This window comes from Microcaecilia unicolor, chromosome 1, assembly GCF_901765095.1.
Source record: "Microcaecilia unicolor chromosome 1, aMicUni1.1, whole genome shotgun sequence".
NCBI lineage: Eukaryota > Metazoa > Chordata > Amphibia > Gymnophiona > Siphonopidae > Microcaecilia > Microcaecilia unicolor.
The window spans coordinates 723,107,473-723,121,783 of NC_044031.1; the positions used below are offsets into that span (position 1 = coordinate 723,107,473).

Genomic DNA, 14,311 nt, shown 5'->3' on the forward strand with positions numbered 1-14,311 from the left:
AGGCAAGGGCTTAGACAGCCACTTGAGTGACTGGAACATGAAGAAAAGTACTGGACAGACTTTTATGGTCTGGGTCCCGCAAATGAGAAGACAAATAGGCTAGAGTGGGCTTTGATGACAACTCCAACAATTGGAACATAAGGACAGAGCCAGGTGGACTTCTGTGGTCTATGTCCCAGAAACATTAAAAAAAAGACCATAATCAAATCTGTATCATCAACATTCATTGTTGATTTAATCATGAATTGATAAAATGAGTGTGACTATTGGGTAGACTGGATGGACCGTTCAGGTCTTTATTGGCCATCTCATCACTGACTATGTTACTATTAATCCTCTCTGCTCCAGTGCTGATTCGCAGGCCTCAGTTCTGACACAGGCACAAGCATCAGATGTCACCTGACCTACAGGCGCATGCATGTGGCTACCTCTCAGCACACAGTGCCAGTGAATCAGAGACAAGTCTTACATATGAGCACCAGAGTGTTCCAGTTCCAACTTCCATTCCTTCCTTGCCTGCAGTGCTGTGGTTTGAACCCAGAGAGAGACGACCAATTTTTTAAAAATATATTAACGTACCATTAAATTCTTGTGGGAATGGGTGGGGGCGGGTTAAATTCTTGTGGGGATGAGTAAGATTCCAGCAGAGATAAATGGAGGCGGGTTAGATTTCTGTCTCCATACAATTCTCTAATGTACGCATCCTACCCTTGTACTAAAAAATAAAATGTATATTTTAGCGCTGAGGCCGGACAGTGAGCATATTCCGTACTAATCAATTAATGCAGCTTACATTGCTGTGCACTAGTTGATTAGCACATGGTTAGCATGTGATCCCTTACCACCTACATAAATGGATGGTGGTAGAGGCTCTTGCACTAACGGGAAAATTTACATGTGACCTTTAATAGGGAAATTAGAAAAATTGGCCATTTTACCCTGGCAGTAAAAATGGCCTCAGCACACAAAAAAGACCCAGGTAGGGACATGCTACGGTCACATTTTACTGCAATTTGGTAAAAGGGCCCCTTTGTATCATATGACCCACAAACACCCTTTTCTGAGCTCATTTTACAATACTTTGAGCTGGGCATACCCAGGCTCAACAGTTTTATCAATCAACCATCATAATATCTATTAAAAGCTACATATTTTCTAAATAGAAAGGTTTTAAGTAAGCTACAAAACTGATCACAACGAACAATTTTTATCAATTGTATAGGTAGCAAGTTCCAGCGTTTAGCTGTCTGGCACTGAAGTGTTTCTGAAAGGACAGATTTAGAAACGATTTTTTAGCACTCAGGAAAGTTCGAGATTATCGCCTAGCTGTTTCCAGTCTATTATGATTTGATAAAGCCATCAGATTATTCATGTAATCTGGAGCATCTCCATAAATAATAAAAAAAATAGGGCTGCATTTCAATCGCAGTTAACTTTGTGATTAAAAAAAATGAATCGCATTGCATTTGTCTCCTTCATATAATATTTGCTCAATATGTTAGAAATATTTTATTCAGCACCAAAAGTATATATCAATTTTTAATAAATGGCCTCATAAACCAAGGGTACCAAACATTAATAGGACACCCCTTAACACGGCTATCATCATTGGCCCCACCACCAACCAGACTAACCACAGAGAAAAACTCTCATAACAAGCTGAGAGAAAAGTCTGTGGTGAAAGGTTGGTAGGGAAAACAAAATATCTATTTTTAATTGAAGAAAAATTTTGTTGGATTTGGTTTTTTGCACTAAATTAAAATATTTTGTTTTCCCTACCGACCTTTCACCGCAGACTTTTTCTCTCAGCTTGTTGTGAGAGTTTTTCTCTGTGGTTAGTCTGGTTGGTGGTGAGGCCAATGATGATAGCCGTTTTAAGGGGTGTCCTATTAATGTTTGGTACCCTTGGTTTATGAGGCCATTTATTAAAAATGTATATATACTTTTGGTGCTGAACAAAATATTTCTAACATATTGAGCAAATATTATATGTTGAGTTTCTATTTTTTATATTTGCTGATGCAGTTTTGAATTTTTGATTTGTCTCCTTCATAAATCTCTACTACAAACAACCCCTGTTCTCGGCACAATCCAACATCTTCCCCCCACCCACGTTTCAACATCACCCACCCCTCTGCCAGTCTACCTTACAGGTGGTCGTCTGTTGAACTTTGCCAGCAGCAGTATTGCATATATTCTGCCTGCAGCCTGATCCACAGCTTTCCCCTTTCCCTCTGACCCATCCCACCCAAGCAGAAATAAGAAGTGATGTCAGAGAAGGCAGGACAGACCAGAGGGAAAGCTTCTGGACAGGCCACAGGCTCCAGGTGGGAGAAGTGTAGTAAGCTGCAGTTCCGCAAGCAGGACTGGAGGGGCCACTGGTGGAAGCTATGGCCAAGATAGAGAGAGAGAAAATGGACCTTAGGAAAGAAGAGTTTACATATTATAATATACAGGTACTTATTTTGTACCTGGGGCAATGGGGGGGGGGGGGGGGGGGTTAAGTGACTTGCCCAGAGTCACAAGGAGCTGCAGTGGGAAATAAAGAAATAAATAAAATCTCTTTAATTGTGTGATTAATTGCGATTAGAACTGGGTTGATCGTGCAATTAATCATGATTACAAATTTTAACCGGTCTACAGCCTTAGAATAAAAAAATAAAAATGTATAATTAAAAAAAAAAAAGCATACTAAATAAAGTACCTGCACTTCCCTTCTTTGAAGCAGGTGTAAATTTGTGCATAGGCATATGTGTACTATTGTGACTCCACCTAGGTGCCCTTTTGAACCTTTCACATAGGTGTTTTGTGGTAAAATGACCAAAACAACAAAAATTGAAGATAACAGCAAAGATGATTGTTATAAAAATCAATAAAAAATGATGTTACTCATTGCATAAAGTCATTGCAGGTACTGTGCCATGGCTGCTCCAATTGTACCTGCAATGATATGTAGCAATTGTACGAACACTGTATGATTGCCTTTGAGTGTTTTTAACTTTTTCTATTTTTTAAATTGGAATTAAGAGCAGTATAGCAAATAAGAATAAACAAAAATAATTTTAAAAGTGTGGCGAAAAGAAGACTTCAGACATACAACTCTGGTGGCAAACACTCAAAGCAATCAAGCTTATATCAGTCAGGGGAGGTAATTCTCAAGCAGCTATGTAACTTTAGGTGTAACAATGTGTATAAATGACAGTATTTTGGTCATTTATGCTCATACATGGCCACGTACATTCATAAAAGACCATTTTTCATCTACGTAGTATTCTGTAGGTATGTGCCAATATTTGACAGCATGTACTTGGCAGGTGGGCATTCACACAGTTGGCATTGAGCAGAGTGTGAGTGGGGTACACATCTACTCACACAGATTATACAGTACTATAATCTACACCTATTCTTCAACAATCTAGGCATGAGCGTTTACACCAGCTCTATGAAAATCATGTGGGAATCAACTCGAAAGACTGCATTCTTTTATCTTGCTCCACCGCTATGGAATTCCTTACCGAGATCTTTATGATTAATTAATTTGTTTCAGGAATTCATGTTGAGTTGAAAACATTTTTGTTTTTATCTTCTTTTGAATTTTCATGTTTATATTTACTTATTTGTTTTTAGCCAACAACACACATGGGTAACTACCAGAGACCGGAAGATCTGAGAGTTAGGGATAGAGTTTATCTCTCCTGAGAGTTAGGGCTAGAGATTGTTCCCTTTAGAGTTACAGATAGAGATTGTCTCCCTTGAGACCATCCCCTTTGTTGTTACTGTGTTAGTCTTTTGAATAATTTTAAGGATGATTATTTATGGATGTTTTACTTTTCTTTATTACTGTTACCTTTTCTATAAGATGTTATTTATCAGCCGCTATGATTTGCATTTGCAACAATGGTGGGATAACAAACGTTAATAAACGATGTGTTTACAACATTCTGGATGTAAAATGATGGACTTCAGATAGACTGATGATGCACTATGAGTGTTGCCGCAATCCCTTCCACATACCACGCTCACTGAAGTACAGGGAGATAAATTGTATGATATGATGTTACTGGCAGATTTATAGCACATGTGAGCATTCACAGTTTTAAGAAATGTTACCTTTTCCTTAGGTTTGAATGTGAAGGCCAATATAAAAGAAAACTGAGAACAGAAGTCACTTTCCCAGTAAACAATCTGGATCTTTCTTCTTTTCTTTCACCATCTATACAAAGAAGTCCAAGATACCAACTGTATGCTGTTGTGGTAAGTTTCAAAAATACAAACCAGGGCAGTAACTTAAAGAGATCTATGAGGAGACTGACTTTGAAGAATATAAGGCAAATACCCTAGAAACCTTCTATGAATTTTTAATGAAAGATTTGTAAAGTGAAGGACAGATTCTCAGAGCGTTAACTCACCCAAACGGAGCAGCACCCAAGGGTAAATATCTGCTAAGGGTGGACAAGTTTCTCGATCATTGAAAGTCTCCCAATTTTTCATATAGTGCGAGCAAACAAAACTAGTGCTCCCAAATACGCCGTGATAAAAATCACTGAAATTTTATTTTCACAAATAACTTCAAAGTCTACTCATATTCTCAATAAAGTCTCATTCATACCCATACTCACAACACTTACGAGGTCATTACCCCTCTAACATTTGTCACTCACGTTCTATCACAAGCTCTGAAAATTTGTTTCAAAGACTAGCACTCTAACGCTCTTAAACTGATTTTTTATATCCATATATGTGAATATATAATGTAAATATCTATGTACTAACACATATCATATGTATACATCTATGTATGCATATGCAGGCTAAGTTATACCATACTCATTTCATATCTTCATGCATACAACTTTCCTAAATGTTTCCATGTTTGGCAAATTCAGTATGTCTGAAAGGAATAGGGAACAAATAATATTTATAAGAGATCACAATTCTTCCTCTGTTTTCTCTGCACTCCTTAATCTATCCTATCCAACTTAAAATTGTGTAACATGAAAGCTAAAGATGTTTGTTGCAATGATTCTAACTTTCTGGGGAGGGGGGAGGAGATTTTTATCAGGGTTGTAAGGAACATTTTAATAATTGCTGGATTAACATAAGAACATAAGAGGTTCAAGTTTAGGATCCTGTTTCTTACAGTGGCCAATCCAGGTCACAAGTACCCAGCAGGATCCCAAAGAGTAGATAGATTTCATGCTGGTCACCCAAGGACAAGCAGAGGTCCCACTTTTCACTTTTACTGCTCAAGTCTTTATTGGCAGCTGTTGGCAGAGTTGATTCGGACATATGGGGTATCTTTCTTCGTTGATGACATTCAGCTTTATATGCTATTAGGAGATAATCATGTTATGTGGCTGCAATGATTAAGTGAATGTTTACACGGAAAAGGAAAGTGGATGAACCACAAAATACCTGCTGATTACCACCCAGTTAGCACCGCGCATTGGAAAAATATATATATATTTTCCAGTGCACATATTGGACGCATGTAAAAAATGAAATTACTGCCTGGCCCACACGGTAGCTGGATGGTATTTCCAAACTGGCGTGCACTGGATGCCCTAGGCACCTATGCAGCTTAGTAAAAGGGCCCCTGAATCTTTGCTCAAATAGAGATTGAATCTTCTTTTGGAAGAAGGGAAAAAAGGGAATGGGACTATATACCGCATTTCTGTGTTTTTTTTCCAACTAGATTCAAAGCGGTTTACATGTTATATACAGGTACTTATTTGTACCTGGGACAATGGAGGGTTAAGTGACTTGCCCAGAGTCACAAGGAGCTGAGTCCCTTATAATATTGGTGAGCGGGGGAGGTGGGTTAATTGGTTAAAAATGACTCATTTACTCACAATTATTTGTTCAGATATATTTCCCAGAGGTAGAGCGGTTTCAGAGACTGCAGGTAGAATTCTGATGGAGAGGTAGCTTTAATTCAGGGCAATTGTGCCAGTCGAGCCAGTAGAGGTAGTTCAAAGCTGGGTGGTCGGAATGTGCAGGCGTTTCATCGCCGTGTCCCAGTTCCGCAGAGACTGTCCCTCCATGGTACCTCCGTTTCTCCTCGGTTGTTCCCCCGGCGTCTCCGCCGTCACGGTGCCTGACTAGAGGCTCAAACGCGTACGATCGCAGCCATGCGCTCCCTGACCGGGGCGAGGCCCGGACGCCTCAGTTCTCTTGGCTGGACGATCAAGCGAAGGGCGAGGCCAAAGGGCACACCATCTCTGCTCCAGTCATCGCCCACTACTCATCCACTGCTCACCGTTTCGCTCCAGGTGGCTGGGCGGCACGCTGGGATGCAAATTGCCTGCGCCCCCGTCAGCTGGCGCTACTCAACTCTGCGGCTCCGGGTGGGCGGCCAAGATGGAAGGGCAGACCGCCTCTGCTCCGGTCGCCGCTCACTGCTTGACAGCTGTCCGGGATTTGCGTTATAAGACATATGAGGACAGACTTACTGACCTGAACATGTATACTCTGGAGGAAAGGAAAAACTGGGGTGATATGATACAGACATTCAAATATTTGAAAGATATTAATCCACAAACAAACCTTTTCCAGAGACAGGAAGGCGGTAGAACTAGAGGACATGAACTGAGGTTGAAGGGGGGCAGACTCAGGAATAATGTCAGGATAATTTCTCTGAGAGGATGGTAGATACCTGGTATACCCTCCTGTGGGAGGTGATGGAGATGAAAACAGTAACAGAATTCAAAAATATATGGGATAAACAAAGGAATCCTGTTTAGAAGGAATGGATCCACAGAAGCTTAGCAGAGACTGGGTGGCAACTCTGGTAATTGGGAAGCAAACCCAGTGCAGGGCAGACTTCTACGGTCTGTGCCCTGAAAATAGCAAGCACAAATCTAGGACAGGTATACATATACATACAATGAGTTTATTTTCTTGGGCAGACTGCATGGACTGTACAGGTCTTCATCTGCTGTCATCTACTATGATACTATCAAACAGCCTAATAGCTCTTTTCAGGGCCTGAAATATATACAGATAACACAAATCAGCAAATATAGACAAAAGATACTTAACTTTTATATGCGTACAGGAATACATTGGTCTTTGCATACAGTCAACAGCATAGTTAAGCTGCCAAATGATCAGATAAGATAGCATCAACACAGCAGACCCCAAATCCCTCTCTCTGAAGATGGTCTCTCTGCACAGCTCCAGAATGAGTGGGTTGGGGAGGCCCGAAGAGACAGTAAGGTGCAATAAAGTAGCAAGTGGCTATTGGCTAATAGGGAAATCTATGAACATACGAGTAAAAGAAAAAAAAAAAAAAAAAGCACACACACACAAAATCCCCCCCCCCCCAAAAAAAACCCCTGCTTGTAGGAGACTAGCACAATTGACAATGGGGCCTCTCTCTCTCTCTCTCTCTCTCTGCTTATTAGATGGGAAGGAATGTGACAGCCTACCTCTGTGCCAGCCTGGCTGAAAATCTTCTTTAGGAGCAGTACCAGCAAAAGGGGGGGTAGCCTAAATAGTAAGGAGCTACAAAAGAAAATTATGCATCCAATTTTACTGACAAAAAACCCAACAGCCAACTTTTGGCTACAACCTGCATCAGGGGTCTAAAAACATTACATAAAATTACACAATTCAAAATTACATACAAAAAAATACATCAAAATATATTTTTAGAAGAGTCAATTTACCATCAAAATCGCAAATCAAGGAAGACATGACCATACAGTGATAGAGATTTGTTCTTAGGAGCGCCCTATCTCTCTCTTTATATATATATATATATATATATATATATATATATATATATATAAAGAGAGAGATAGGGCGCTCCTATATACTTGTAAAAAAGGCCCGTTTCTGTTTTAAAGGAAACGGGCGCTAGCAATGTTTTTTTGTTGTTGTTTTGTTTGTAACCATAGTTTGTATAATACTGTTTTAAGGAGATGTAATACTTCTTTAATTTGTAAATGATGTGTTGCCGTATTGTAGCACCATGTGCAGCAACTGTGTTGCCATGTGATTGTGAAAGAGAGAGAGAGAGAGAGAGAGTGTGTGTCTATATGACCCCCTCCTTCTGTCCAAGGTGCCTGTTCCCCCCTCTCTCAGTTCCAAATTCCTGCGTTCCTGCGACACCCCTTCCTGTGTGAGTGGCAATGTAAGGATGTTCTGGTGGAAGTTTCTCCCCCCCCCCTTCTTTCCAAGTTGTGATTGTGAAACAGTGAGAGTGTGTGTCTGTGTGGCAGAGTATGTGTGTTTGTATGTGTCTGCATGAACCCCTCCTTCTGTCCGAGGTGCATGTTCCCCCCCCCCCCCCCTCAGTTGCAAGTTCCTGCCCCACCCCTTCCTGTGTGAGTGACAATGTAAGTTTGTTCTGCTTGAAGTCCCCCCCCCCCCCTTTTGCAAGTGAACTGCATCCCCCCCCTTGTGACACTTACCCAGATTTGTTTCATGCTTCGAAGTAGTGTTTTTTTTTTTGAGTTATGTCTCATGCGTTGTATTTTCCGTCATTGCTGTGTGTTGAATGCACTGTGACAGCCCTGGAGCTTTTGGATGGTGTTTTGAGAGGTAGCTTCTTGAGGGCGTCAGTGTGCTCAGGTGGTTTTTCTTTTTTTTTTTTGGCACGTTGTCAGTTTTGGTTGTCTGGCCCGTGTTGGCGACAATACATCAGCTGTTTTCTTTTTTTTTTTTTTTTTTGAGGGCGGCAGGTTCGGGAGGGCGATTCCTCAGTCTGGTCAGCTGTTTCTTTGTTTGTGAGGAGTATGGCAGGTTCTGGACGGCGGTTCGTGAGGGTGGCAGTCTCGTCGGCTGCTTGAGTGCGTTGGTTTATTTTTTTGGAGGGTGGCAGGGTTCGGGAGGGCGACTCCAGTCTGGTGAGCAGGTTTTTTGTTTTTTGAGTAGAACTGCAGGTTTTGGACGGCTCTCCGTGAGGGTGGCAGTCTTGTCGGCTTCTTGGTTTTTTTTGAGGTCGGTTAGTGCGCGCGTGAGGTTCGGGAGTTTGGCAGCCAGTGTTAGACGTCATTGTTATCTACCACAGGTAGCAGACCACCTCCTGCGGAAGCCACGGTCCCAGGCAGCGTCAGAACGTTGGAGGTGAGAATTATTATATAGGATATATATACATACACACAAAGGGCTAAATTTTATACATGGCACCTAAAAAATAATGCTCAGCGCTATTCTATAAAATGCACTTAGGGTGTGCCCATTTGCACCAACTGACATATGGTGCAAATCTTAAGGCCTAAAATTAGGCGCATATCCCCCCTTATTCTATAATTACGCATATAAATTTTAGGAATGCCTCTGATCTGGCCTTTACCCTCCCATTTCTGTGCCCCCCATTTTGGGCTCATGTGTAAAATTTGGTGCAGATCCAGCACCTAAATTTGCGCATGTAACCGCTTATATCCAATTACCATTAATAATAGCTTGTTTGGATGCCAATTATCGGCATTAATTGGCTTATGTGCAGAAATTGGGGTGTGTGTCCAAATTGGAATGCACAGCTTAAAGCCATATATAGAATCCGGGGGATAGTGCATAAAACCTACCAGGAAGCAAATCAAACAAGCTTTTCTTAATGTTATAAAAAGGAAACTATATATTACCCATAATATATTCTCACTACTAACTACACTACTACTACTTATTTCTAAAGTGCTACTAGACGTACGCAGCGCTGTACACTTGAACTTAAATCCCCAAAGTAAAAAATATTGTACATACATGATTCAGTAACAGCTTAGTTATGCTAAGATCCTCAAAATATAAAATTGGGTACAACTTGCCAATCCGCTATTGCAGCATGGCTTCAAGATGGCCAACAATCTATCCCCAAATAGAAAACAAAACTGTATTACTCTTCAATATTGTCCACCATTATCAAAAAGCTACTAAAATAACTGAAGACCACACATATTTCAAGCCCAGACCACGGCTAGTTTTAAACACTCAGGGGCCCTTTTACTAAACTGTAGTAAAAGGGGCCGTGCGCTAGCAGTGTTGACTGTTTTTGCCATGTGCCAGGGCCCCTTTTACCGCAGCAGGTGAAAATAGTCAAAACTGACATGGCTGTGTGCGGTAAGTTTGTACTTGCTGCATAGACATTTCAGGAGGGGGAGCACTTACCTCCACCCATTGAGGTGGAGGTACGGGCTCCTGCGCTATCCAGCACGCGACGCTGCCCGATTACTGCCATGTAACCCCCCCCCCCTGTATAAATATATTTTCAGTATTTCCACTAGAGCTGGAAATGGTGCTTGCTGGGAACAGAACTACCACCAGAACCCGCGATGGGTCAGCGGTCCTTCTGGGTTGCCGCTCTGCAACCCTTTAGTAAAAAGGGCCCCTTAACGTTAGGCTATTTCTTTAAAAATTATTTTTTAAAGTATAAAAATGTGTGGGAACTTAAAAATAGCAATATATACATAACTGTTTCGAAACCAAAGTGCACTCCTCCGTGGAAGCTGATATCATCATGAGCCGAATGCATCGACTTTCACATTGAGATAGAAAGGCATACCTTACTCGCCCGCCAACAAAAGTGCCAAAACCTAAACGATCTTCTTTAAAGCTAAAGCTGCTAAAAACCTTTGCCCATCTTTCACATTTTGGACCCTGTTTACACGGTTAGTGCACGCGCTAACTGTAGGTGCGTTAAAAATTAATGTGCCCCTAGTTTTTGTTGTGGTTCCTTCTTGGGGATTTAGACAATTGATAAAGACATGGCTGTTTACCTGAGGAGGGTGATTTGCTAACAGAGACTACGGTTTGAATAAAATGTCAGAGAATTTAATCTGTCATGCTGCAAACCTGCTTTGACTATTAGTTGAAAAGTGGCACATGAATGCTGATAAAGTTAGTCAGTAAAAGTATACATTACTGCCACAGAGAAAGCAAAACATTTTTTGAGATCCATCTACAGTACGTCATAAATAAGTAATCAAACCTAGTATTACATAAAATAACTTCAAAACTTGAATATGAAATATATTTTTCATAGCTTTAATACCAATATTGATAAGTAAATATAAATGGCAGCAAAACTATTGTCATGTATTTACAAGGATTAACCTTGTAAATCATGCCATAACTTTTAATACAGGAGTTCTCAACCCATTCCTTCAGACACATCAAGCCAGTCTGGTTTTCAAAATATCGTCAATGAATAAGCATTACATAATTTGCATACAATGGAGGCAGTACTTGCAAATTTATTTCATTCATATTCATTGTGGATATCCTGAAAATCTGACTGGTTAGTGGGCTCATTTTCAAAAGAAAAGGACACCCATCTTTCGACACAAATCGGAAGATGGACGTCCTTCTCACAAGGTCGTCCAAATCGGTATAATCGAAAGCCGATTTTGGATGTCCCAAACTGCTTTCCGTCGCAGGGACGGCCAAAGTTCAAGGGGGTGAATCAGAGGCGGGACTTGGGCGTGCCTAACACTTGAACGTTCTCGGCCCATAATCGAAAGAAACAAGGGCGTCCCTGACGAACACATGGACGACTTTACCTGGCCATGTTTTTCTTACGACCAAGGCACAAAAAGGTGCCCAAAATGACCAGATGACCACCAAAGAGAATCGAGGATGACCTCCCCTTACTCCCCTAGTGGTCACTAACCCCCTCCCACCATCAAAAAATACATCTCTCAAAATATTGATTGCCAGCCTCAGATGTCATACTCAGGTCCATGACAGCAGTATGCAGGTCCCTGGAGCAGGTTTAGTGGGTACTGCAGTGCACTTCAGGCAGGCGGACCCAGGCCCATACCCCCCTCCCCCCTCACCTGTTATGTTTGCAGAGGAAACAGCAGGCCCTCCAAAACCCACCACAAACCCACTGTACCCACATTTAGGTGCCCCCCCCCCTTCACCGGTAAGGGCTATGGCAGTGGTGTACAGTTGTGGGTAGTGGGTTTTGGGGGGCTCAGCACACAAGGTAATGGAGCTATGTACCTGGGAGCAATTTATGAAGTCCACTGCAGTGCCCCCTAGGGTGCCCAGTTGATGTCCTGGCATGTCAGGGGGACCAGGGCACTACAAATGCTAGCTCCTCCCACGACCAAATGGCTTGCATTTGGTCGTTTCTGAGATGGACGTTCTTGGTTTCATTGCCGAAAATCAGAAATGACCAAGTCTAAGGACGACCAAATTTCAGGATTTGGGCATCCCTGACCGTATTATCGAAACGAAAGATGGACGTCCATCTTGTTTTGAAAATATGTGTTTCCCCGCTCCTGGATGGGGGATGTTTTGTGAGGACGTCCCTTTCGATTATGCCCCTCTAGGTGTGTCCAGAGGACTGGCTTGAGAAAGGATGGAAGGAAAGAAGCAAACACTGCAAAAGAAACATTAAAATAAGTTGAAAACTGTAGCCTTATTTTTGTAGTTTACTGATTGAGCAACCATGAATGACATTTTAGCACAGGACCCATAGTTCCTTTCCTATCCCACACTCCTGCTCATTATCACTTTACTATTAGACTGAAATGCTTCTTTTAAAAAAAAAAATCTACAAGTGATCATATTTGAATTTCTTCTGTTTTGTTGCAGAATCATTTTGGTGATATGGATTGGGGACACTATACTGCATACTGTAAAAATCCTGTGATGCAGCGCTGGTACACTTTTGATGACACAAGATTCTTTAATATTCCAGAGTCTACAGTACAAACATCAAATGCCTACATCCTCTTCTATACTTGTCAATCATTCAGTGTGCCCACAAGTCCTCCACCGATATGAGAAAATGTGCACGGCTGTGTGATTAATCAGTTTAATCACAATTCTTAGTGAATGCCAAGTTCTACCATTAAAAAGCACCTCTCAATTGCTGGAGTCAATGTTTAACATCCACATTTTACCTGTCTTAGGGGGAAGAATGTACTTTTTCAACGGAAAAGCAGGACTGAATCAGGTACACATGTGGGTGATGTCATCCGACAAAGACAGAAGTGTTTTTCCAGAACTCAGAACTTTACATCGAGTTCTGAGCATGCACAGCACTTCCTGAGTGCAGCAGACTTCTTAGTGCTTCAGTTCTGTATCTTATACTCTGCTGAATGGATGCGTGACAATGCTCTCCCAACAAATTCCTTATTCCTATTTCTATTATTTTCATAACAGACAGCATTGAAGTTCTTCAACACAACACATCTCCTGTGAGAACTACTATTAGGTTATGACCTCTCTGTACTACAAATATCCACATGGAAGATTTTTCATCCACATTGCTTGGGCTGTTTCAAAGCTACCAGGATATCATTTCTAGAAGTAGACTTTTCAGTTCTGAACTAAGGGTTCTGCTGTCAAAGTCTCTATTATTTCCTTAAAATGCTTATTTATAGCTTCTACGTTACACCTGGCTCCTCTCAGGCTCTTGATTCTTGTCATGTTTAGTGGCATGTTACCATTGCATGCCAATTCTTCAAGGCTGATGTGTTCATTTTTTCCATCATGAGGCAGTGCAACTGCCTTCTGCTGTGATTTAGTACCAAGAAATCAGTGCTATCATTGTCACTATGCGATGGCCCAGCAGCCGCTTCTGCATTCAGTACAGAAGGCGCAAGCACTGCCGACACTGAAGCAGACTAGTGCATCAACCCTTTGAGAAGCTCTGTAAGAAGGGCCTTGATGTGCTCGTCGAGAGCTTACATCGGAAAATGCTGGGGGGCTGGTGTAGGAGTCGGTGGCAGAATCTGAGGGGGCTCGAGAGCCGGTATCAGGCTGCCAGATGACCGACACATCGGCACTTCCTGTATGGAGGGGTGAGCGGTCCTTCCAGTGCCAACACTTCTTGGGTGCCGACTCCCTCGGCACCCTGGAGCTCTTGGTACCGTGCATGGAAAGAGAACGATGACAGTGCTTCTTAGCCTTCGCCCAACGCCCGTCATCGAGACTCCTTGGTACCGAAGAGGACGTGGAATCCTCACGCTTCCTCAGGATCGGGTCTGACGAAGCTCGGTCCTGGGGGGCCTGCATAGCAGTAGGCCTCAAGACAGGTGGAGACCCACTCGATGCCTTGCTGCTCCCAGCACGATGCAGTCGTTCAGCAGCCATTACCTGAGCTCTCGATATCGCTGCTTCCCTCGACATCGCCGACCTCGGTACCGATGTCGATGCAGACGTCGAAGGACCGGACCGATCAGAAAAGTTTCTCATGTTGAGCCTCCCGAGCCACTTGGGTCCGTTTCTTCATCAAAAGACAGAGCTTGCAGGCAGCTGGTCAGACCCAAGGCACTGGAGACACCACGCGTGGGGGTCGGTACCCGAGATGGTCCAGTTGCAGCAAGTACAACGCTTGAAGCCACTGGGAGTCCTC

At 42.3% G+C, this 14,311-nt stretch overlaps 1 protein-coding gene across 1 annotated transcript in view; it reads left to right on the forward strand.

The window, feature by feature from the left end:
• USP50 (ubiquitin specific peptidase 50) overlaps positions 1-12,735 on the forward strand; it is a 46,764-nt gene extending 34,029 nt beyond the window's left edge. Inside the window, exons 6-7 of the mRNA XM_030190421.1 lie at positions 4,122-4,254; positions 12,544-12,735. Coding sequence (XP_030046281.1) covers positions 4,122-4,254; positions 12,544-12,735 — 325 coding nt within the window. The remainder of the gene's footprint in view (positions 1-4,121; positions 4,255-12,543) is intronic.
• The last annotated feature ends 1,576 nt before the right edge of the window (positions 12,736-14,311 follow it).